General features: G+C 38.0%; 2 protein-coding genes across 3 annotated transcripts in view; one reads left to right on the forward strand and one right to left on the reverse strand.

Annotated features, from left to right (window-relative positions):
- Positions 1-10,975: 10,975 nt before the first annotated feature.
- Positions 10,976-19,743, reverse strand: YOD1 (YOD1 deubiquitinase). Its single transcript, XM_069074739.1, is given in 3 exon segments — positions 10,976-17,645; positions 19,390-19,599; positions 19,602-19,743. Coding segments are annotated over 3 exon segments (1,044 nt in total). The 5' UTR covers positions 19,729-19,743; the 3' UTR covers positions 10,976-16,938.
- A 74-nt stretch (positions 19,744-19,817) lies between these two features.
- Positions 19,818-24,119, forward strand: part of PFKFB2 (6-phosphofructo-2-kinase/fructose-2,6-biphosphatase 2) — a 39,689-nt gene continuing 35,387 nt past the window's right edge. For both annotated transcript variants that reach the window (XM_069074737.1, XM_069074738.1), the window contains exons 1-2: positions 19,818-20,226; positions 23,056-23,238. The gene's annotated coding sequence lies outside the window, so the exon portion shown is untranslated. The remainder of the gene's footprint in view (positions 20,227-23,055; positions 23,239-24,119) is intronic.

The following is a 24,119-nucleotide window of genomic DNA, read 5'->3' on the forward strand; positions in this document are numbered from 1 at the left end:
CATTTGTCTCTTGGAAAGCTTGTCCATGAACCATGAGTGTTGGCTTTGTTGATGGCCCACTGGGCCTATGGATGATGGACCTGTTGTCTGAGCACTAGTCAAGTGAAGTTCAGAGAACCTCACTCATCACAAGGTTACCGTCAAGGTAACCCCAGAAACTTAATACAATCTACACTGAGGGGTTTTGTTAGTGGAGAGAATATACATATCAATCAAATCACTGATCATTAAGAGAAAACATGGTGTGCAGAGGTGTCATATTTGAAGTCAGTAGGACTCATACAGCCTAAAAAAACTCGTATGGCTCAAACTAAACTAAAATGCAATTGGGAAATATTTAGCAAAACAAATAAAAATATAATACAACATAGGTAATGTTAATTTGTGGTTTTCTAAGTCCACATGTGACAGGAAGGGATACTAGAATTTGAAGCCATTGGTATAGTGGGTTAGGTACTAGACTTGGAATCAAGAAACCTGGGTTTGAATCCTGCCTCAGATATTAAATGTTTGACCATGGAAAAGTCACTTAATCTCTCAGTTTCTCAAGTTCCATACATAAAAAACAGGAATAATGATACTACCTTCACTACCTACAACATAGGGCTGTTGTAAGGATCTTTGCAAACCTTAAAGGGCTATATAAAAGTGAGTGATCAGTAGACATAACATGTTGAAGTTAGGTGTCAGCACTGGAAAGTCAGAAGGAGGGAATGAGAAACTCAGACCAGTATATTTTAGGGATTATAGGTGAATAGAAACCAACAGAATCCAGAAACAACTACTAGACTTCATTGTAGCCACAAGAATCATGTTTATCCTACATCTAGTCTTGAGAAATGAGTTTCAGCTCCATTCTGTGTGGTGAATGGTCAGTGATGTGGCTAAAGGAAATAGGGTGGATGGGTACAGGGAGGAGCCCTGGGTGATGCATGTACGTGCTTTCAGAAGTATCTGGATAATAAAGCTCACTGAGCATTTGAGATCTTCCTTCCTGATGAGTATTCCTAAGACATAGGAACTGTGATGTCATAATACCAACAAAACAGGAAGGGCATCTCTAACCCAGTCACTCACTGAAACCCTTTAAAGATTGTAACACCCTCAGAGCTAAAGCAGACGTAGCTTCATTGGGGTGTGTACAACAAGCAACACTTGCTGAATAATGAATTGAGTTAAGCATTAACTGAGAAGGTTGATAGGAGGTTCCTACGTATTGAGAAGGAAGGTAATCTCAAAGAATAGATCAAGGCTTTTGTTCCCTAATATCTGGTAACATGTTAAAAATAACATTATGGCTCCATCTAGTGACCTAGATTTTTCATTCTTTCCCCCCATTTTGTCAACTAGATTGGCTTGCTAATTTTTTTTACAACATATAGAAACATGAAATATTCCCATTATAATATTATCTATTAAAAATGAAAACTATGGTGGCAATATTGTAAGACCCCCATCTACTTAATATTATTATTCTTTTGGCAATCTTATATGATAATGAATGATGGAAAAGCAAGGCCTCAGAAGATTTAAATTAAGAAATATATTAAAAAGCAATGGGGGGTAGCCAGGTAGTGCATTGGATAGAACTGGACCTGGAGTCAAGAAGACCTGAGTTCAGATTCAGCCTCAGACAAAGCTGTGTGACCCTGGGCAAGTCACTAAATCTGTTTTCCTTAATCCACCAGAGAAGGGAATGGCAAACTACTCTATCTTTGCCAAGAAAATCCCAAATGGGGTCATGAAGAGTCAAACCCAACAGTAACAACAAACAAAAAAAAATAGAAAAAGGAAAGTTGATGTAAGCAGGCTGTTGCATGTTACAATTTTGCTATATATGTTAAAAGTGTCACAGAAACACATTAACTATAATTTATAACCAGAAAAGGATGATCATGGTTTGAGAATTAAAGACAATAGATATAATTAAAGACAATAGTTTGAATGCTATACTGGTGACCCTTGAGATGATGTTCCTCAAGGGAGGAACTATTAATCCCTTCCAAATATAAGAAAAAAGGAAGGAAGGAAGGAAGGAAGGAAGGAAGGAAGGAAGGAAGGAAGGAAGGAAGGAAGGAAGGAAGGAAGGAAGGAAGGAAGGAAGGAAGGAAGGGAGGGAGGGAGGGAGGGAGGGAGGGAGGGAGTAATGATGTACCATTGATGATATTTTTGTGGAAAGATAAAATTTGGGGGGTGGGGGATCCTTTTGTATTTTAACTCCTGTATGATGACTCCTTAATGTGAAATATATTTTCAGCCTATGCTTATTTGCTGGACCAGTTCCCTTACACGTTACCTCCAGTCTCATATATTGATATATATAGTACTGATATCTACTCCATGATGATCAAGACATTCCTAATACCATCCTCTAAATACACACTCACAAACTATGTCAGAAAATACAGTCCATATTTGAGGGTTGTCATCCAACTCTTCTTGGAGCACTTAGAAAGCTGGCTATATCTCTCTCTTGTCGTTTTCATTGCTGCGACCCCCATTCACCTTTTGGTGACTCATCATTGGTTGACACAAATGACAGTTTTAGTTTCTTTTGGAGTACACAAAATACTTCGTCTCTTATATATCTCCCTTCTTACTGGTTAACCCAATGACTGAAACTCTTTTCCTCTTCATGCCAGACTCTTAACTTGCCTGACTTTTTTCAAGTCTCAGCTAAAATCCTTCTTTCTACAAGAATGCCTTCCCTTTGAGGTTATGTGCAAATTATTCTGTATATATCTTGGTCTGTACATAGTTGTACATATTGTCACCTCTCCTAGATTGAGTTCCTTGAGAGCAGGGACTAGTTTTGTTTTGTTTTTGCCTTTCATTGTATTTCTGGCACTTTAGCAGTGTCTGGCAGGTAGTAAGTAATTAATATTGACTTGTAGACATATTGACATATTAACGCTTAGAAGTTCCTTCCTCTCCTCCATAAGAACAACAAATTGCTAAATTCTTACCATATCTAATACTTGAACCAAAGTGCCATATGTTATCCTCAAAACACCATGGAAATACCCCTCCCTTACTCACAATCAATTAACATTTCATATACCTCTGTAGTTTATTAGAGAATCCAACTATCTCAAGTGGCCCAAGAAGCACTGAGAAAGGAAACACTTCAGACTTTATCCAGAAAAGTTGTAAAAGTTGCCTTTCTTTTAAGGTATCCTTTATTTTACAAAAGAGAAACATTTCGGCAATCCAGCTAATATTTTTGACAGTATCAAATTACTTTGACACTTCCAAATTTATAGGCAAGGTATTTTCCTTTTTGAAAAAAAATATACCTTCCTCATTGCATAAATTTAAACTCCATATTTCACTTGGTAACAGTGCTACAGTATCCTTGGAAGAGGAGGCTACAATGACACATAAGAGAAGCACTAAAATGAATACTCTTTGCTTAGCAATTAATCTGGGCCATACCTAGGTATACTTGAACCCTGTTTGGAACCTCTTCCCTAACTCCTAGTAGGAGGAGGGAATCATAGTGTGATAGAAACCGAATTGGCTCTGGAGTTAGTTTCCTCATAAGTAAAATGAGGGCACTGGCCTATCTGACCTTTAAAGTTCTTCCTAGCTCTAAATTTGTAACAATAATATTTTTATGTGCCTTGTAATGCCAGTGTAGTCGAGGCCACATTGATACAAAATTTCTGAACACAATCCCTACTTAGAAGGTTCACATAGCTGAGACACATAGTTGTCTGGTAACTATAGAAGCATGTCCAACTAGTCAGAAAATTTGCAAATCGTGTCTGTTCAATTTCAAATAATAAAACCATATTGGGAAAGATCATAGAGAACCAGTATGCCTTCTCACTAAGGCAGAAATCTGTTCTAGAATAGTCATCACATTTTGTCATTGATCCTATGCTTCAGTCCTTACAGTCCTCTACCTCACAAGAGAGATTGTCTATTTCATGGTTGGTAGTTTTATTTATCAGAAAATTCTTTGTTTTGCTGAAATTTGCCTCCTTGCAACTTCCAGAATAAGTCTATTTCCATATAACAATTCTTTACGGCTATATTGGTTTTAAAACAGGAAAAGAGACATTAGATTTGTTCCCTTTGGTGATTGAGGGGGGAAGTGTGTGTATACATAATACACATACACAAATTATATATGTATATATCTGTATACATTTACACATACACACATATATTATATGTCTATGTATATACATACACACATATATGGATCTGGGTTCAAATCTTTTTGCTGTTTAAAAACTATGTGACCTTGGATGTCACTTAATGAACCTACAATCTCAGTTTCCATATGTGTAAAATGAGGGTGTTGGTCTATGTGACCTCTTACAGTCCTACCTAACTCTATTTCTGATCCTGTGATTTATGATTCTATTAAATTGCTTGCTCAGCAAAAGGCTTCTGAACTGGCTTATTAATCAAGTAGTTCCTGGTGGTAGTGAGAGCTTAGAGATTCTTGGGTCACGTCCCTAGTGGTACCAAAAAATAAGTTTAAGGATAATCACTTCACAGTGAGCCCCAGAAAGCTTCCTGTAAGAAACACTCTCACTACAGTCACCTATCATTACTTCTGGTCAAATCAAAGGATTTTTCTAAATCTTTGTGTTTATAATGTAAGGTGAAGTCAACTAGCCATTTCAGGTAAAACTCAATTTTATTTTGTTGTTTTAAAAGGTTGCAAAGACTGTATCCTCCATAATCTCTGTCCAGTCCACTGCAGGCAAAACTAAATAGTTGAAAGTTCTTATTAATAGTGATTTGAGTACTTTGTTGTATAATTTTTAATAGTATGCAAGAACCATATGCTCATATGCTTTGACCATTTATTTATTGGGGAATGGCTTTTGGCCTAATATATTTCTGTTAGTTGTCAATATCTCTTAGATATTAAATCTTTATCTGAGAAATATGATACAAAGATTTTTTTCTCAGTTGGTCACTTTCCTCTTTTATCCTCCTTGTGTTAATTTAGTTCGTGTAAATGCCTTTCAATTTTATGCAATCAAGATGATCTATTATACCTTTTGTAATTGACCTTACCTGTTGTTTGGTTTAAAAAAATTATCTCCTATACCCCACACTCATCATATTGGCAAAACTGAAAAAAAGGAAAAATGACAAATGTTGGAAGAATCGAAGGAAAAGAGACACATGAATGCACTGTGAGTGAAGCTGTGAAATGATCTAAGCAACTCTGGAAAGCAATTTGGAATGGTTCCTCCAAAGTTATTAAACCATATTCGTTGGCCCAGGAATACCACCACTTCTAGGCCTTTAACCTAAAGAAATCAAAGAATGAGGAAAGGTTCTACATGCTCAAAAAGTGTTTATGGCAGTCTTTTTTTCCCTTTTGGACATGGCAAAGAACTAGAAACCAAGGGGCTGCCTATTGTTTGGAGAATGAAAATGAATTTGGGTAGAGAAATGTAATGAAATACTTTAAAGTATGAGAAACAATAATGAGGATGGTTTCAGAAAAACCCAGGAGACTTGTATGAACTTAGGTAATATGAAATTAGCACAACCAGGAGAATGTCTTATACTTTCACAACAACATTATTAAAACAAACAACTTTGGAAGGCTTAAGAACTCTGATCAATGCAATGATCAGCTATGATCAGAGGACCCAGAATGAAGGATGCTACCCACCTCCTGACAGAAAAAAGATGAATTCAAGATTTAGAATGAAATACACATTTTTGGACATGGCCAATATGATAATTTGCTTTCCTTGACTATGTATATTTATTACAAGGATTTTGTTCTTGTGTTTTGTTTTTCCAAGGGGAGAAGGATGTAGCAGCAAGCACCCTAAGCGTCCTCAGGGTTGCTGCCACCACAGGTTCTTGGATCTGCTTTGATAAAGGAAAGCAACTCAAAATGGTTAACAAGCTTACTTTAATCAGTCAGACCATATATCGTTTACCTTGTTCAGGGGAAAAAGGTCAGCACCCCGAACTTCAAAGTATACAGGCAGAATTATCAAGACAGAAACAGATCAAGTTCCAAACTGTCCAGCCATTACATCCATACTCAATCAACATCTGGGTTTCAACATCTGGGTTTTTCAAAGCCAGGGGGCTCAGGACAACGGCTTCCCAGAATCCATATCAAATCACAGAACACTTCTCAAAGTGAGCCCCAAAACAAAGCTACACATCAGGCCTTATATAGCCTTCTCCTGGCTCAGAGAATATAACAACCTTATTGACTCACTGGCCAATCAAGAAGTATCTACTGAAAAACAAGCCTCCCACCCCAGGCTCCAGGTGCACTTTAGCCTAGGGGCAGGGAAGATCTTACAAATATATATTCCATTACAAAGGGAAAATGAAAAGAAGAAAAAAATGAATGTTTAATTTAAAAAATTAATTTACAATTTTTTAAAGAATTCATTTCCCATTACAACTTTTTCTAACTAAGCTATTTATGTAATGCCATCCCAATTAAACTACTTTTTAAAATATCTTACTGAGTTAGGAAAAAATAATAACAAAGTTCATTTGGAAGAACAAAAGGTCAGGAACTTCAAAGAAACCAGGGGGGAAAGGATACATAAAGGACCCAGATTCGGTAGTATCAGACTTTAAACCATATTACAAGTTTAGAGCATTGTTGAAGTGTAAAATGGATAATTCTGATTATTTTAAATTAAAATTTTGTTGTATAAATAAAACCTATGCAGCCAAGAATTGAAGGAATGTAGAAAATTGGGGGAAAGAACTTTCAGAGACAATTTCTCAGATAAAATGCGATTGGGTTGTAATATTGCTGTGGTATAGGAAATGAGCTGATTGGTTTAGAAAAAACATGGAAATTCTCAGACATCTGTTTCTGAGAAACAGATAAGTGAAAATAAAAATAGTATGGACTTACATATATGTATATAAGTATATATGTGCATGGGTATATATATATGTCTGTTTATAGGTATCTGTATCTATCTATATTTATATTTATATCCACACTAACTGTAGCCTTCTCTGGGAAGAGGAGGAACGAGGGTAGAAATATAAAGTAAAAAAAGCACAGCAGAGAACAAAAGAAAACCTATAAGGAATCAAAGAAAAACTGGATAGCTTTCAAAACAATGTGTAGTATTTATTATGTGGGTTTTCATGAAATGAAAATTTATTGTTTTATATTGAATCCTCCCTTATGTTCTACTATGTACATGTTTTTTTCTTTTATTTTGTATTTAAGTTCAAAATAAACTAAAAAAACTTACAAAAATAAAGAATTCACTTCCTATTTGTAGATGAAAAAGGTACATAATCTGTTTCTTTTTTATGGTATGATCTTTAATATCTGGTCATATATTCATTTTGAATTTATTATGGAATATGCTATAAAGTGTTGGCCTAAGTTTAATTTCTTCTGGACTACTTTACACTCTTCCCAGCAATGCTTATCAAATAGGGAGTACCTTCCTAAATAATTTATGTTTTCAACTTTCTTGAACACTGGGTTATTGAATTTCTCATTCTCCTTTATCTGATAGTCTCTTCTATTATTTATCAACTTTTCGATTTTTTTAACCAGTACTAAATAGTCTTGATGATTGGTGCTTTATAATATGGTTTGTGATCTGGAAATGCTGCTCCCCTTTCATTGCTACTTTAAAAAAAAAAGATTTTTGATAGTGTAGGTTTTAAAAAAAAAAAAGTGAACTTTGTTATGATTTTAACAAGTTCTATAAGGTATCCCTGTGGTAATTTGACAGGTATCACATAAAGCTATAACTTTGAAAGAAGTCATTTTTATTATATTGGTATTCCTGACATGGGCTTTGAATACTCCTCCAACTGCTAAAGTGAGCCTTTGCTTCTTTAGGGGCAGCTAAGTGGCTCAGTGGCCTAGAGTCAAGAAAATTCATCTTCCTGAATTCAAATCAGACTTTAGACACTTACTAACTAAGGAACCTGGAGCAAGTCACTTAACCCTGTTTGCCTCAGTTCCTCATCTGTAAATTGAGTTGGAGGAAAAAATGGCAAACCACTCCAATATTTTTACCAAGAAAACCCCAAATGGGCCATGATGAGTCAGAAGTGACCCAACAACAAATCGCTTCTTTAAGGATTATCTTATAATTGAATCTATACAGGTATTGAATATGCTTCGGTTGACTCATTCCAAAATATTTCATATATTTTGTAGTTATCTTGATTAACATTTCCTTTTTTATTATTTCCTTTTGGGTTTTGTTGTTATTATAGAGAAATATTGATTTTGTGGGTTTATTTTGTAGCCTTCGAGTTTGCTGAAGCTATTGTCTAGTTTTTTTTGCTAATTGCCTAGGATTTTCTAAATAAGCCAACCAGTTAACAATGGATAGTTTCATCTCCTCTGCCCTTCTACTTTTAACATCCTTCTTTTGTTTTATTGCTATTGTTAGCATTTGTAGAATTATATAAAATACTAGCAGAGAGAGTGGGCATTCTTGATTTACTCCTATGTTGATTGGGAAAGCTTCTAGTATATCCCTATCTGGAATATGCTTACTTTTGATTTTTGAACACTTTTGTGGTGTTAAAAAGATCGCTCTATAGCTCTACTTTTTGTAAGCAATTGCTGTTATCTTGTCAAAAGTCTTTTTCTTCATGTATTGAGATAATCATGGATTTGGATGTTTTTGTTTTTAATATAATTGTTTTCATAATGTTTAACAACTGTTCTTGAGTAAATCATATTAGTCATAAGGAATGATATGTTGGATAAATTGCTGTAGTCCATTTGATAAGAAATTCCAGAAGTTCTTAGTGTTTCTTTTACTCAAATCATCAATCGATTTGGTATGATTTTTAAAAAACCTAGGTCTCAGTGGATGTTTATGAAATAACCCAACCTTCCTTTTGGTTTGGATAAAGCATCCATTCATCTTTTGTTTTCTTAAGGAACAAATCTAATGTCTCTCCTCCCAGATCAGACTGGACAAAGTAATTACGGGTGAGGAAAGGGCCAGAAAAGACTTCAAATATCATTTAACCTAGCACCTTCATTTTACAAATGTGAAAAGTGAGGTTCAGGAAAGCAGAATTACTTATCCAGGGTCTCACAGGTTAGTGACAGAAAGTAAGGTCATACACTGAAAGAAGGAGAGGCAATACAAGAGTAGGTTAGGGAAAGCTGCTATTTGCAATGGAGTAGATGTAGAAGTCTTAGGGTTCAGAGACCTCAGAGGCCATCTGATAGAGCCTGTACCTGAGTAAGACTCCCCTCTACAACATGGCCAACAAAGGGTTATCTTAACTGTAGTAAAATATTGAAGGAAACTCCTGTCTCAGAAGTTAATGGGTTCCCCCATTAACTTCTGAGACAGGAGTTTCCTTCAATATTTAGATAGCTCTGTTAAGAAATTTTTCCTTATAATCAAGCCAAAATATGCCTCTTTTCAGTACCTACTAGATACTTTTAGTTCTGCTCTCTGGGATCTAGTAAAACAAATCTTACTTCTTATATGTAATGGACATTTTTTTTGGAGGGGGAAAGGTAGGGGAATTAGGGTTAAGTGACTTGTCCAAGGTCACATATCTAGTTTTGTGTTAAGTATTTGAGGTCGGATTTTAACTCAGGTCCTCCTGACTCCAGGGCTGGTGCTCTATTCACTGCACCACCTAGATGCCCCTATAATGGACATTTAAATGCTTAAAGATACATAAAATGCTGCACTGAATTATTTCTTCTCCAGGTTCCATATTCCCTGTTTCCTGAAAAAAATCTTCTCCAGTGCCCTCACCATCAGGGTCACTGTCCTCTGAATCCTCTCTAGTTTTACACATATGGCCCCAAGTGAAATACAATATTCTAAAAGTCTAGACATAGTCTGACAAGAGTAAGGTAGAGCAAGACTATTACATTCCTAGTTTTGGATGACAATGCTCTTACATAACATAGCATAAAATCACATTGGCCTTTTTCATTCATTGCCAACCTCAGCTTATTCTGAGCTGTGGCATTCTTCACACTCACTATATTTACTGTGCCATGTTCTTGTAAACATCCTGCTGGCTGTCTTTGCTTACATCATCTATCCATGTCTTTTCAAAATAAAAGTTGAGGAATTATTTTTGCAACCAAGAGTTTACATGTGAATCTACTGGGCAGTCACCTCTATTCATTCTCATCAAAATTGTTTCCTTTTATATCTTTAGAATTTCACTCATGAGAGCTTCCCATTCTTCCTAGGCTGGATTCACTTAAATGATTTTAGTACCTGGAATTCTATCTATACTTGCTCTGAACTCTTTGAAGTAGAGTATCCCCAAATCTGAGGTTTATTTCAAACTAGAGAGAGGCTTTCTTCTCCTTCATTATTACAAATTCCAAAGATTGAATGTTCACTTTTTATTAAGGTTCCTATCAATTCTATTTGCCTACATGGCTTTGGGAATCACAGGTCTATGTCCTATTCCCTATCCTTATGACAATTTTATTACTACCAGTTTAGGGAAGAGTGGGTTAATCTACCACCTGAAAATATGAGAATCACTAAGGTGGGCCAGTTCCTGATAAATAGCAGTTCTATTCCAAATAAATAGCATTCCCCAAGCTGGCACATCTAATTTAAGTCTATTGTTCAGACCCAGTATAAAACTAATTGACCATCATCCCATGCGACAACCAAATGTTTTTGTCTATAGACTGATGCGTGTCTCTATGCTTTCATGACATGTCAGCCCATTATGTGTTTTAGAGAAACAAGCAGTCTCCCATCCCACCATGGTCACTTTCAGAAGACAACAAGACATTAGAAGAGACTGGAAGTGTCAAAATGCCATCAAGTGTTAGATAAAAGAGAAAGATTTCAGGAAAATTGTCATTAAGATTTCACCTGGCAAGTAAATTTTGGTAGGATAAAGTTCATAGGCCAAAGCTGTGGTCCATTGACTTTTGATAAAAACAGAACAGACTGCTGGGTGTGGGTGCAGCAGCAGATTGGTAGCAAAAAAAAAAAAGTACATTGACAAACACTGATTCAGATTGTTTAATTTATTCTTTCATAACAAGTCACTACATACATACATACATACAGCTTTCAGTTATTTAAAATCATACAACTTTATAAATAAAATCAAAGCATCTTGGCAACAAAGTTACATAAAGGTTATATGATGGATGATACAAGACATTTTCCTGGTAGCAGCATATTAAAGATCTTTGTGGGGGAAAACAACCTGAATTAGCCAAGTCAAAACAAGAGGCAAAATTATTAGTCTTCCAAAGGAAAGAACTTTTAATTTAAGAAAGTTAAAGTATACAAAATTGACTCCTGGCTTAAATTTTTCTACTGTCCTTTTAAGTCATGTTCTACAGCAGTGGCATGTGGCAGTCTTTCCTAACCAATTCCATTCACTTTATTTCCTAAACCTTTCCTACCTGCTCTAATCTGAAAGCTATAAAACAGGAAATTTACATACTTGACTACAATTTCCTTTTGGTAAATACTGTTTCCTAAGTATACTTCCTAACAAGAGTCAAAACTGAATTAAGTTACTAGAAAAATTACCTCTCCCCTTCCTCCAAAGTCACCATTATGATTTTGCTAAATATATGGAATTTTCTGTAATAGATTATATGACACAGAGGTAAACTGGAAAATTAACAAGAATTGGGCTACCTGGACCTTTATGGAGCTCAAAATACATATGTTGTACCCATTGTAAAGTTTTCATATAACATTAATAGAAATCCTATGTCCTAAGATTTCCTTAAATTTAACTTAGTATTGGAAGCTATAGTCTATTATTCCTATCATCCAACTATATGTCTTCACCACTCTTTAATCTACACTTGGTACAATTTTGCCTTTTGAAAAAGGGCAGAAACATAAAAAGTCATCATAATAAACACTTAAATGTAACTTTATGCTTTAATTGAAATTTTTTCCACATTATGGACCTTACTCAGAAACCAACCACTGAAAGAGATGGGTGGTACAACACAAAAGTTATTGCTCTCCTGATGGCCTAAAATACTTATCTTTCTGAAAAGCATTATTCAGTGAGTATTACAAATTCATCCATTCCAGATCAGATTTTCTTTTGTTTTGATAGCAATCATACTTCTCTTTCTTTACTGACCCCTTTTTAAGAATAAGATAATCTTTAAATTCACACTAACTGAAGACCTTAATTAGCACCCATGCAAAATTACAATCAATGCAATATTTTTCAAATTAAATGCTGATGATTAGGTAAACAAAAACAGCTCAACCTTGTTTATTAAGAGGGGGAAAATTTTTTTCAACAAATGTGTTATCATTTAACATACTAAAATTGGTGTGTAAGGGACAGACAGCAGTCCTCTGAGTCAGGAGGACCTGAGTTTAATTCTTTCCTGATATATATACTGTGTGGCCTTGGACAAGTCATTAAACTTCCTAAGGGCTCCCAGGCAATGTTTTAAGACTATAAATTATAGATTCATTGGCAAAGAAAGGCAATTCCTTACAGTGATGAAATCAAAGGTCTAGACAAAAAAGAAAATCTTGACAGCTAAAAACCCCCCAAATCCCCTTCAACAATCAAAAGTTCTTCATACTTTGTAAACTGGATGCTTAAAAATTATTGCCAAAGTACTATTTGCAGCAATTAAATAGATAATTCAGCATATCCTGTCCTATCCTGTCCCCTATTTTTAAATTAATTTCAATACCCAAATTTATTCAAAACCTTAGTCAAGATTTCATAGCTTATTCAAATGAGTATTTGTTTCACTTTTATTTATAGGTATTAAAAGACAATGTCTATAAATAAAATGAAACTTTCAAGTTTATTAATTTCTGAATCCCCCCCAGCTCCCTCCCACAAGACCTTTTTTACTTAGCTTTAAAAAAGAATAAAGATTTTAATAATCTATTCTTTTCAGAACAGTGCCTCAGCTGTCTGCAATGTAAGAATAAACTTGAATACTGTATTGTAAAAATATACATGAACAATCACATTATAGTAGTGTATTAAGAAACATTTTGAATTCTAGGGAACAGCATGCTCCTAATAGCAACTGAAATGGAATGTTAACACAATAATAAAATATTGTATTACTGAAATACAATACATATTGGTAGAAGAAAAGAGCTAATTATTGGCAGCTCAACACATACATTTATTGGTTTTAATAAGGATCTTGGAGAGTGCTATATAACACGTAAACTTTGTTTCACAAGTTTTAAAGTGCTGTAAATAATTACCAGGTGTGATTCTCAATATATGAAAGTTGCTCATGAAGGCCACATGATTATAGTTATAAAAATTCTCATCTCACTTCAACCTGCACCTTTCCCATTATAATTAATTAGAAGGATTTAAGGGAAAAAAAAGGTTTAGTGCAGCCATGCAATAAATTTAAGGAAAACTTTGAAATAAACATGCTAGCCATGTCAAATACCCATATTCCAGGCTCTATAAAACATGGAGGACAGTTAGCACAGTGAGCTATACATGGAAATACTGAAGGCATACAAAGTGAGACAGGTGGGTTGTAGTGGAAAGAACACTGAATTTGGAATTAAGATTTAGGTTTGAACCCAACTATCACTTGCTACCTGGGACCTCAAAAAATACCCTTTAACCCTCATCTGTAATATGAGGGAGTTGGACTAAATGATCTCTAAGTTTCCCTTAGAACATTAAATTCTATGATCCTTTGAGAGAAAGTAATGTTACTCCCTAGAAAAGGGGCAGGGTGACTGCCTATTGCTGGGGTTTGGGCTCCTATAAAATAAGAAATATACAGCTATACTGATTTTCACCAGAGCTGCCAAGCTGGAATCACTGAAAAGAAAATTCTAAATCAAGGCAGCATTAGTTGACATTTCAAGGCTATCCTTCCAATAATTCCAATTCTACAGTGAGGAAGAAAATTCAGATCAAGGGCAAAGGCTGGAAATCAGGTTCTCAAGGAATCAACTAGTAACTAACAGGGGTTATTACTAGTAATGTTATTACTAATTATTATCTTTAGATAATCCATCACAAAATTGTGAGAATGAAAGATTAACATCAGTGGTTAATTATTCCATGTAGGCAGCACTGTAGCTAATCACTGGATTCAAAAGCAAAGTAAATGGGAGTAGTTATTCCCACCTAGCTTCTACAGCTAAAGGCCTTCTAATTCAATCTGGAAATTGAATGAATGGGACAATCCCTGTTAAGTTCAAGTGCAAACAGAACAGAACAAAGTTTCTTCTAAATTCCTTTGAAGTAGCTAAATCAGAAGATTTTCAAAGTTTTACAACACTCAAGTTTATTCAGACTAAGAGGTCAATTTAGTCAAGTATCAGCATACTCACAAAATCTTAAATTTAGAATACCTTACAAGCTTGATTTTAAAACAAAAATTTAGGGATTTAAATGCATATTAATAGATGTGGGATGAATTTTCTAGGTATAGGATGCTACTTAAATCACAATAGGATTAAATTTTGGCAAATGATTAACAATGAAAACCCTAACAATTCTCAGTATCAGCTTCCAATTTATATGATTAGATAGCCTAAACAGAAGATTTAAAAGTTTAAAATATGAAAATAAAGTTCCCTGAATAAATATTTGACATGTGGTATGAAAAAAGTAATAACTTAACATGTAAACAAAACCCCTTGAATTTAATTTTTGTGCAACATCAGCAAAGAGTTCTTTTGCTTTTCATTTTGTCAAAATAATCTACTGTTCATTCAATACAGGATCAAAATTCAGAGTGACTGAAATTTATACTACGGCAGAAAGCATCAACTTGTCTCAGTGTAAATCTAAAAGGTCTTGAGACAAATGCATTAGGCCTGACATCTGATATCACCAGAAAGTAAAAAATAAGTTTTCTGACAGAAAAGTGATGCACAGTTGTATAAGAAACCTCAATCTAAAAATGAATGCTGATGATACAATTCTAAATTGCTTGGTTATAACATTTATTACTCTAATCAGGTTTCTTAGAGAACTAAATTGAATAAATAATCAACAACACAAGCCAGAAAACAGATGGAGTTTTCACACCATTTTCAATTGTGTGGCCTATGACTTACAAACACTACAATAATTCACAAGTGCTGTTTTTGTTGTTAAGGCTCAGTAAAATGGGAAAAAAAGAACACTTTTAAGACTTTTGCTAATCTTAAGAGCAACTTATACCCTGAAAAGAGCTATACAAACAAAAGGTACTCAATTTTTAAAAAATTTCAAGCACACTGTTAATTATTCCTCAAATAAAATTAACTTTTCCTAAATTTTCCACTAAAATGTAAGCATTATTGGGACAGGGGTACCTAATACAGTGTCTGGTACATATTAGACGCTTAAATAACTGTTTGCTGAATTGTTTTCAACGTCAACTTTAAACTTTCACCCCAAGAACTCAAAAAGTAATCCTCTAATTCAAAAGATCAACCCCAAAAAAATGTGCTTAAAGAGACATTTAAGTGCTTTCAGTTAAAATATGCAATTAGTTTACCAGACCCTTAACTATAGCCAAACAGATAGAGATTATCATGACGAGAACTTCAAAAACATTAATTCTCACGAGGTTGTACACTGTTATATTCATTTTGATTAAACATCCCTGATCATAAGTAGAATTATGAAAGAGGTAGTAGACAACTTTACCTAGGAGATCTTATATCCAAGCTCAGTTTCTGAGAGGGTGCCTAGTTGATTTAGTCCAACAAGCAAAAGGGTACACAACTAATGTGGAGATCAAGAAAAACTCTGAGACAGCTCAGTAAGAGGAGGATTTGGTAATCCAACAATCTCCTTTCCCCTCCAAATCCATCTAGTCACCATCACTCTAAATTGTTCAAAGGGCAAACGAGAAACAAAATGGAAATTTTAAAATGCTACTCTGAAGAAACTAGACCTGGCTTAAGGGCGTTGTTTTTTAGTGGTAATAAGGCTAGCGACAATTCAACATTTGTAGGCCTGTCTGTTTCATGAGAAAAACAAATACTACTTAAACGAGAAATAGTCATAACACTAAAAATCCAAACTTTACCAGGTCACTTCAGCTTAAAAAAAATTCAAAAGATAGAGATAGTATGAATAAAAAGCAGAAGAAATTAAACACACACAAGATAAAAACCAAACCAAACATCTTTTGCAAAGTTTTGAGTATTCAAATTTCAAGGAACTTCAATTAAAAGACTTGTTTTTTAAAGCTATGCTTAATTTAAAAATCTTATCCAATAAGTTATTAGCTAATAAAAATTAAGTTAAAACAAGGATACTGGTCTTTTAAAGCTGAGGTCAGTTCCTTCACCATAGCTATGAAATTAGGCACCTTATCCTCTACATTCTACATTTATATAGTATAAATCTTACACAGGGCACTGTCAGATTCAATTTTTGAGATAACACTCGGGAAGTAGTTACCATCCCTGTAGAAACAGCTTATGTAATATACTTATACCTTGCAAAGTACCTGCATGAAAAGTCTACCAGCTTTCAGCATAAAATCAGGTTGACCACCCTGCACGTCACTGAAGGAACTGCTCCTTAGTTGGAGTCATAATTTAGAAATTAGTTTTATGTTTTCAAACTCCGTGTTATTCACAGGTCTAAGCTGCTCTAGACACTGTTGTGTGTATATGCAGTGGTGTCACATGAAGCCTTCCACATTACCCCCAAATGTGCAGGGTGTACTTTTCCATCAGTTAATGCTGCTCAGCGCTAGCTTGTAGGAGTAACTCTCTTCAGGCTAGTGTCAGGGCACCACTCACTGTCACACCTGGCAGGAAGAGAGCATGTATCACCACTGTAGACACAGATCTGTAAACTTGCACACTAATTTTAATCTTAACAAGGAATTCTAGTGTCTTCATTGTCTTAAGTAAAAAGGGTGTTTCAAGCATTATGTCCTTTTGTCTTTTAGGTTTATAGAGAGCTTATTGGAAAACCCAGAGCCTTCTGGATGACTGAGGTAGTAGACAATGCCTCCCCCTGCATAGATCACACCTCTCCAAAGTTGGTATGGCCAGTCTCCTTGGCATGTTCCCTTGCTTCTGCTTGTCCAGTTAACCCCTTTTGGCACACCATGCATCTCAGGGTAAATCGGTTGACATCAGTAAATTGCCTCTTTCTTCTAGCTTCATCTGCCAATTCCAATGCTTGTGCAAGAACAATGTCATCATTGGAGGAAAAGATGGTCAAAGGAGGGCTATCTGGGTCAGGGAAGTTTCGCTGAAGTGGATCATAGTGAATGCCATCATAAATTAGTAGTACCCTTTTGGGGTAACCAGCGTCTTCCCCAAAGCGATCAATTCTGACTGTCTGAGTGTCCACTACACAAATTTCACATTGATAAAACTTTGACAAAATGGATATCTCAATAGCTCCTCCCCAAGTGTCATCCCTTCTAATCCAGTCACAGTACTCTTGATTTGTTTTTCCCAATAATGCCTCACAGTAGAATTCTGGATCACTTGCTACTATCTCTGCTATAAGATTCCGCATCTCAGGGGCACAAGCTGGATCCAAAACTCCCCCTTCTACTACATAGTACACACTGGTGAAAAGGCAGGAATTATCTGCTGGGACCGCTGTTCTGGTAAGTACAGGCAAAACTTCCCTGAATGAAGTATGAGCACCATGTTTTGTAAGTGCAGAAGATGAAGTCTTATGCTTGGTTTTGTCCTCTTCGATGATCAGGGTATCACCTGTTAAAAATAAAGCACATCCAGAACTGCAAAGGAATGTTTAGATGAAATATGGCTGACTAGTCAATCTGTAAATTAAAACAGGAATTAAAGCATGTTACTGATAAAACAATTTTGTAAAAAGCGACTAATAAGTATTCATTCCTTTCTGTATCTTCCTTAGGTTTCTACTGTTTGTTTTAATTCATATTTCCTCCCAACTTACCCAGGGGAATCTAGCTCCACCTCTAAACCATTTATGGATTATACCAGAAAGGATCAAAAGCAAAAACTTCTGACAGGATCTACAACATCATTAGTGTGAGGCAACCAGGTGGTGAAGTTGATAGAGCATCTGGCATAGAATTAAGAAAATCTGAGTTCAAATCAAGTCACCCCCTAGTTGTTTGACCCTGGGCAAATCAGTTAATCCCTGCTTGCCTCAGTTTCTTCACCTGTAAAATGGGGGTAACAATAGTATACTCTACCTCCTAACATTGTTGTGATCATCAAATGAGATAATAACTGTACAGCACTTAAAGAGCCTGGCACATAACGTTAAATAAGTCTTAGTTATTATCATTACTGTTATTATTATTGTTGTTTACAACTTCTCTGAAATTTAAGAGATATTCTAAAAAAGCAGTTGCTGCAACCAAAAAACTTGTCAGCCTGAAGCTAACCAGCTGATCAATTCGGCTAGGCTGGTCCTCACAACTACAGAAAGGTAGTCTATTCCTGGGGGGAATAGTCAAAGCCTTTTCAGTCTGGTAAAACATGTCAAGAAACTGTACTTTGCTGGCAGACCTTTTAAGAACCCTGGGTCACCTCCTGATGAGGCATCGGAGTAGGAAGCCTCTAAGGCCACTTCTAACTCAGAATCTGTTTTCCTACAACTTATTTAAAATAAAGAAAACAAAACCGGAGAGGCAAAAAATAAAATATATAAAATTCTAAGTCTGGGGCACTAGGGGGCGTGCCGAGAAGCAAGCTATTGACTGTTTACGTAGCTAGAGTTTTTGACACCACAGCGATAAGGTGCTAATTAGAGAAGTTGCTCTACAAGTTTCAGTTGTCAACAGAGATAATTGCTACAGGTTAGAGCGGAAGAGGGTACTGAGAGGGGCTTAAGAAGCTACAATGTTAAAAGTAATCTTAGAATAACCCGGCACCCGCAAGTACGGAGGTAGAAAAGAACTCGAACTTGGAGATCGGGGGCAGAGAACGGCACAGTCCCTCCCACCAGCCTTCTCCTTCACCCCAGCTCTATATCCACTTTTCTGGGAATGGGGCCACAAGCTGGCCAAGGGAGGGAAAACTCTGGGACCTGGCCCATGAGAAGATGCTCATCCAAGGAAAAGAGTGCAGCAGAAAGCTCCTCACACCCACAAAGGTGTGGAGAAGGAGGGAGAATGAATGAGACGCGATCCGGGGAACCCCCACGTTCAGGTGGGCAGACCGCAGGGGATGCTCAGCTCTGCCCCGGCGTCCTCCGGTCACCTGGCTCTGCCCTCAGTTTCCTCACCTGTCAAATGGGGCAAACACATCCCAGGCCCTGGCTTCCAGGACCGCACTAGGGGCAGCTGCGGGTCCTGGAGGAGAGTCTTGAGCTCCCCCGGCTACGCCGGCCCCGGGGCCTGCGGCCGGGGTGTCTCCGCGTCCCTGCCCGCCCTCGGGAGCGCTCCTGCCGGGACCTGGACGCCGACCCCCGGCCCTTCTCTCCCTCCTCCCCTTCGGGGGTCCCCCCGCAGCCCGGAGTCCTTACCCGATTGGATGGGCAGGTCCCCCAGCACGGTCTCCCCATTGCTGAGGTCCAGGCACTCGGGGGGGAAGCCGACAAGGATCCTCTGCCCTCCAGGGGCGATCCCGGTGACGGCGGCTATCTGGCCCTGGAGCTCCCGCACGCGAGACCGGCTCGAGAGGCCCTGCAGGATGTGGGTGCCGTTCTTGGCCTTGCAGCGGAGCCGCCACATCGCGTCCGCCCGCCCGCCGGACACCTCCCGGGGCCTGCCTGGGACACCGCCGGAGGGAGGGAGACGCCGCCGCCGGGGCAACCAGCCGGCGGATGGAAACTAAAATGGTCGCCCCTCGCCGGGATAAACATCGCGAGAAGTCGCCACGCCCCCTTTCCCCGCCCTCCTGAGGGGCATGTGCTCGCGAGACTTCCGCCGGCCAGGTCAGAACCCTCTTAGAAGATAGGACAGTCTTAAAGGGACAACACCCTTTTTTCTCCCACGCTCTGGGGAGCCCTACTTCCTGCTAGGATGCTCTACCGGCTGGATGACAGCGGGAACCCCGAACGTGTCCCGGTGCTCAGCCCGCGGCGAAGGAGTGCATCGCCTAGGTGCGGCGGCCGGAGAACACGCTCACTCAATGGATTGGAATGCCCCTTCGCACTTGCTAAGAGGTCAGAAATGGACCATAACCACATCTGATGCTTAGTGAGCAGGAACGAAAAGAATCTGCAGGCGGAGAACAAAGGGAGGGCTGAGCGGCTTAAGGATCCTTCATTAGGGGCCGCTGGCTGTCTCAAACACTGACTCACCCGCTTTAAGTGGACTAAAGGATTCTTTAAACCTCAATGCAGAGTAAACAGCACGAGGTAATTTGTCACATCTAAAGGGAACCCGTGGGAGGTCCGGAAGCCCAAGTGTAACCTGTAAAGAACAAAAGCACGCATTTCAGATAGCGATAATAACAATTTTCACACGGGGCACTTTACATTTTTTAAAGTGTCACACAGAGTACTTTCTATTTTTAAAGTGCTTTACACACATTATAATAACTCCATGGCATATGTATGTGTATATATGTATATATGTACACATACATGCATACTATATATATGTGTGTGTACTCGATTACTTTGTGCCAGGCACTGTGCTGAGTGCTTTACAATTATCATCATTAAATTGTCACAACAGCCTTGAGAGGTAGGGGCTCGTAATTCCATTTTACAGAGGTTATGTGACTTGCCCAGGTCAGTAGCAAGTAAGTGTTTGAGGCCGAGTTTGAACTCAGGTCTTTCAGATTTCAAGCCTTGCATTCTATCCACTGAATTGCCTAGTTGCTAAGGTACTGCCTTGGATCAGGCAAGATAAGATATAAAATAACAATAATATTTTATTATAATATGTAATATTATAGTATGTACATTATATTAACATTGTACATATTATAATGTATTTTATAATATATTATATTAATATATATTATTATAATTAATATAGTATATATTATATAATTTGAATTCTATCCACTATGCTACCTAGCCTCATCATCATCATCATGCTGTGATGTCATAAATTAATAGTCTATATACAATTATCTTATATATTATACATCACCCACATATAAGTATTATATGAATATAAAACATGAATATATTTACTTATATATATAAATGTTATGTACATATAAATATCGAACAATATATCTATTACATGTTACATATTTATTAATGATGTCAATTTATTATTATATACCATATAATTTATCTATTATATATTACAATGTGTTTTATAAGATTAATATCTTATAACATTATAGATTTATATTATAAATAGTACATAGTATATAGTATGTATAGTAATATAAATATATTGTTACATAATATATACTGTTAGTAATAATGTGCACTGGACCTGGAGTTAGGAAGACCTGAGTTCCAGTTCAGTCTCAGACACTTTCAAACTGCATGATCCTGCGCAAGTCACTTAGCTTCTCTCTGCTTTGTTTCTTCATCTGCAAAACGGGGACAAAAATAGCACCAAACTCCCAGGATTGTTATGGGGTTAGAATGAGATAAAGTAACTTGTCTATAGTCACATAACTACTAAATTTGGGAGGCAAAATTTAAAACCTAATCTCCCAGAAATCAAATTCATTGTGCTGTTTATTATCAATTACCTTAATCAAGCCAGAAGCTCCTACTATATGCAAGGTTCTGAAATTAGGTTGTGTCGGCACAAAACCAACAGTGAAACAGTCCTTGCCCCCGGTGACTTTATATTCTGTTGGGTTGAGACATATTCACACAGAAATACAGTGTCCATATAGGATAAATACATAGTAACTGGATAGGAGACACTAGCAGTTGGTATAATGAAGAAAGTCATGTGGGATGTGTCACTTCAGCTGTGTTTTGAAGGAAACAAAGATTACAAAGGGGTGAAAGAGTGGAGAGAATGTGTTCCAGGCACAGGACAGAGTTCAAAGGATCTGTAAGGAACAGCAGGCAGTTAACAAATAGTAAATCGAAGAGCCAGGATTCTCACCAAGGTGTTCTGTTCACAAGTCCAGTGCTTCCTATGGCTACTAGTGATCTTTCATTCAAAAAAGAGTTTTTAAAATGTGTATTAGATGCAAAGACCAGGCACTAAGGATGTGGAAAATGAAAAATTACACAGTCTCTGTCCTAGATATTAAGATACAATAGGGGAAAGAGCAAACAAGAGGTACACAAATAAGTATGATAAAAAGAGAAATGTCTTGAGGGTAAAGGAGGGACCCAGACAGAATACTCTAAGAACTATTCCACAGCTTTTCCCTTGGACCTATGGGGGTCCCCACAGCAGCAAATCTCTGAATTAAAAGTGGGTGTATCATGAATACTATATATTTTTTTATTTTTGGAGGGGGAAAGGTAGGGCAATTGGGGTTGAGTTGCCCAAGGTCACACGACTAGTAAGTGTTAAGTGTCTGAGGCCTATTTGCATTCAGGTCCTCCAGGTGATCCAGGGCTTGTGCTCTACTCACTTTGCCACCTAGCCGCCCTATCATGAATACTATTTGACATTGGGTGTATCCCACATATTATAAAGAATGACTATACCTACAAAACACAACAATAAGCTGTTTTCTTGAAGCTCACAAACATATCCTGGTAGCATTATGGATCGTCCTTCTACATACAGTCTCCTCAACTCTTGAGACCTACCTGGATGAAATACCTTATTCAGTTTCCAAAGCTTGATACTAACCGAAAGCTAAGGGTTCTGAGTTCTTGTTAGGCAGAAGTACAGTTGGTTTAATGCCAGTCTGGTGTGCAAGCCTGACCCTGACAAAAGTCAGTGGAGAAGATAGAAAATGGAAAATCAAGTAGGGTGTTGGAGACAGGGTGTCCGGTTCTGTGATGCTGGGGGGACTGGCCATGGGAGACTCCAGCCCCAGAAGGGAACATTTCAAGGACATCATAGGGAAATGAAGATCATCCCATGCTCATGTTGATCTTGTCTTAACAAAGCTCTTTCCCAAAACCACAGTTTAACATGTAGGAACTTTTTATGACTGAATTCCATTGGGACACTGGAATAAAAGAGTTAATATCAGACCACACCCTCAGAGGACGTCTGTTTAATTTATTTCATTGAGGAGTGGGCTGGCTTGCTGTTCTCGCGAGATTTTAAAGACACTCTTGCCTTTTCAATAGCTCCAGCTCCCGGGTTGCTCGGCAACGGGGTAGCCAATCGTCCGCCTTGCTAGGTAACCTGAGGGCATATAATCCGTCCTCTCGGCATCCCCTCCTCCTACCCCGAGTTGGCGTCATCACTTCCAGCAAGAGCACAGCCCCCTGAGACTCTGAGGGCCCAGATTGGTCAACTGTAGGCTCCAGGTGAAGGCGCGCGCAGGGGAGGTGGGGTCACAGAGTGGGCGGGGCTAAGCGGGCAGTTGATTTGAATGTGATTTGCATGCCCGGCCCCTGCCCGCGGTGCGGTTGGGTTCCCGGGGGACTCGCTGGTCCTAGGCTGGGATCACAAGGTGAGGAGTTGCTGCGCAGCGCCTAGGATGGATGGGGCCTGGGGCCGGGCGGGATGAGGGGCGGTCGATGCATTAGGCTAAGAACCTGGAGGATGATAAATCAGGGAGCCCTTGTGCCGATGCATTGCAGGCGGCGGGGCATATTTAGATGCCGGCAACCCTGAAGGTACATGGGGAGTGTAAAAGGAAGGGAAATCTTGAAGGCCGTGCGGAGACCGTGAAAGCGTCTTAAAGAAGCAAACCCCTTCTTATCCGACCCTTTCCTGGCTGTCTGGTTGCGGGGTGGGGGTGGGGTCGCAGGTAGGGAGGAGTCCGGAGTCAGAAGGAGACAGCACCCAGTTTCTGGTGAAGTATCAACCTTTGTCCAGCGGTATCATAGTGGGAAAGTCACAATCTCCTTGGGCCTCAATTTACACTTAAAATCTAGAAATTCCTCCTTACCAAAACAGGAGCATTGGTGATGTGGATTGAGTGTGTGGATGACCTGGGTTGGAAGAGGTGTTAGGAACCCAGGAGGACGAGTAACGTGTTGAAGCTGTCTTGGCTTCCTGTTAGTTAACCTCTCTTTTCCTCTTACGGACCGGCTTCCTGCTCACTGAGACTTTCATTCTTAGCATTTCTTTCAGGACAGTCCAGTGAGTATGTATTTGATGCTTTGGATTTCTTACAAGCTAATTACCTAGATCTCTTGTTTTCCCCCTTATGAGTATGGTGAACATAAGGGGGAAAACAAGA

Source organism: Petaurus breviceps, unplaced genomic scaffold, assembly GCF_028583685.1.
Source record: "Petaurus breviceps papuanus isolate PSGF00001 unplaced genomic scaffold, PetGlider_PUasm1.0 90895, whole genome shotgun sequence".
Lineage (NCBI taxonomy): Eukaryota > Metazoa > Chordata > Mammalia > Diprotodontia > Petauridae > Petaurus > Petaurus breviceps.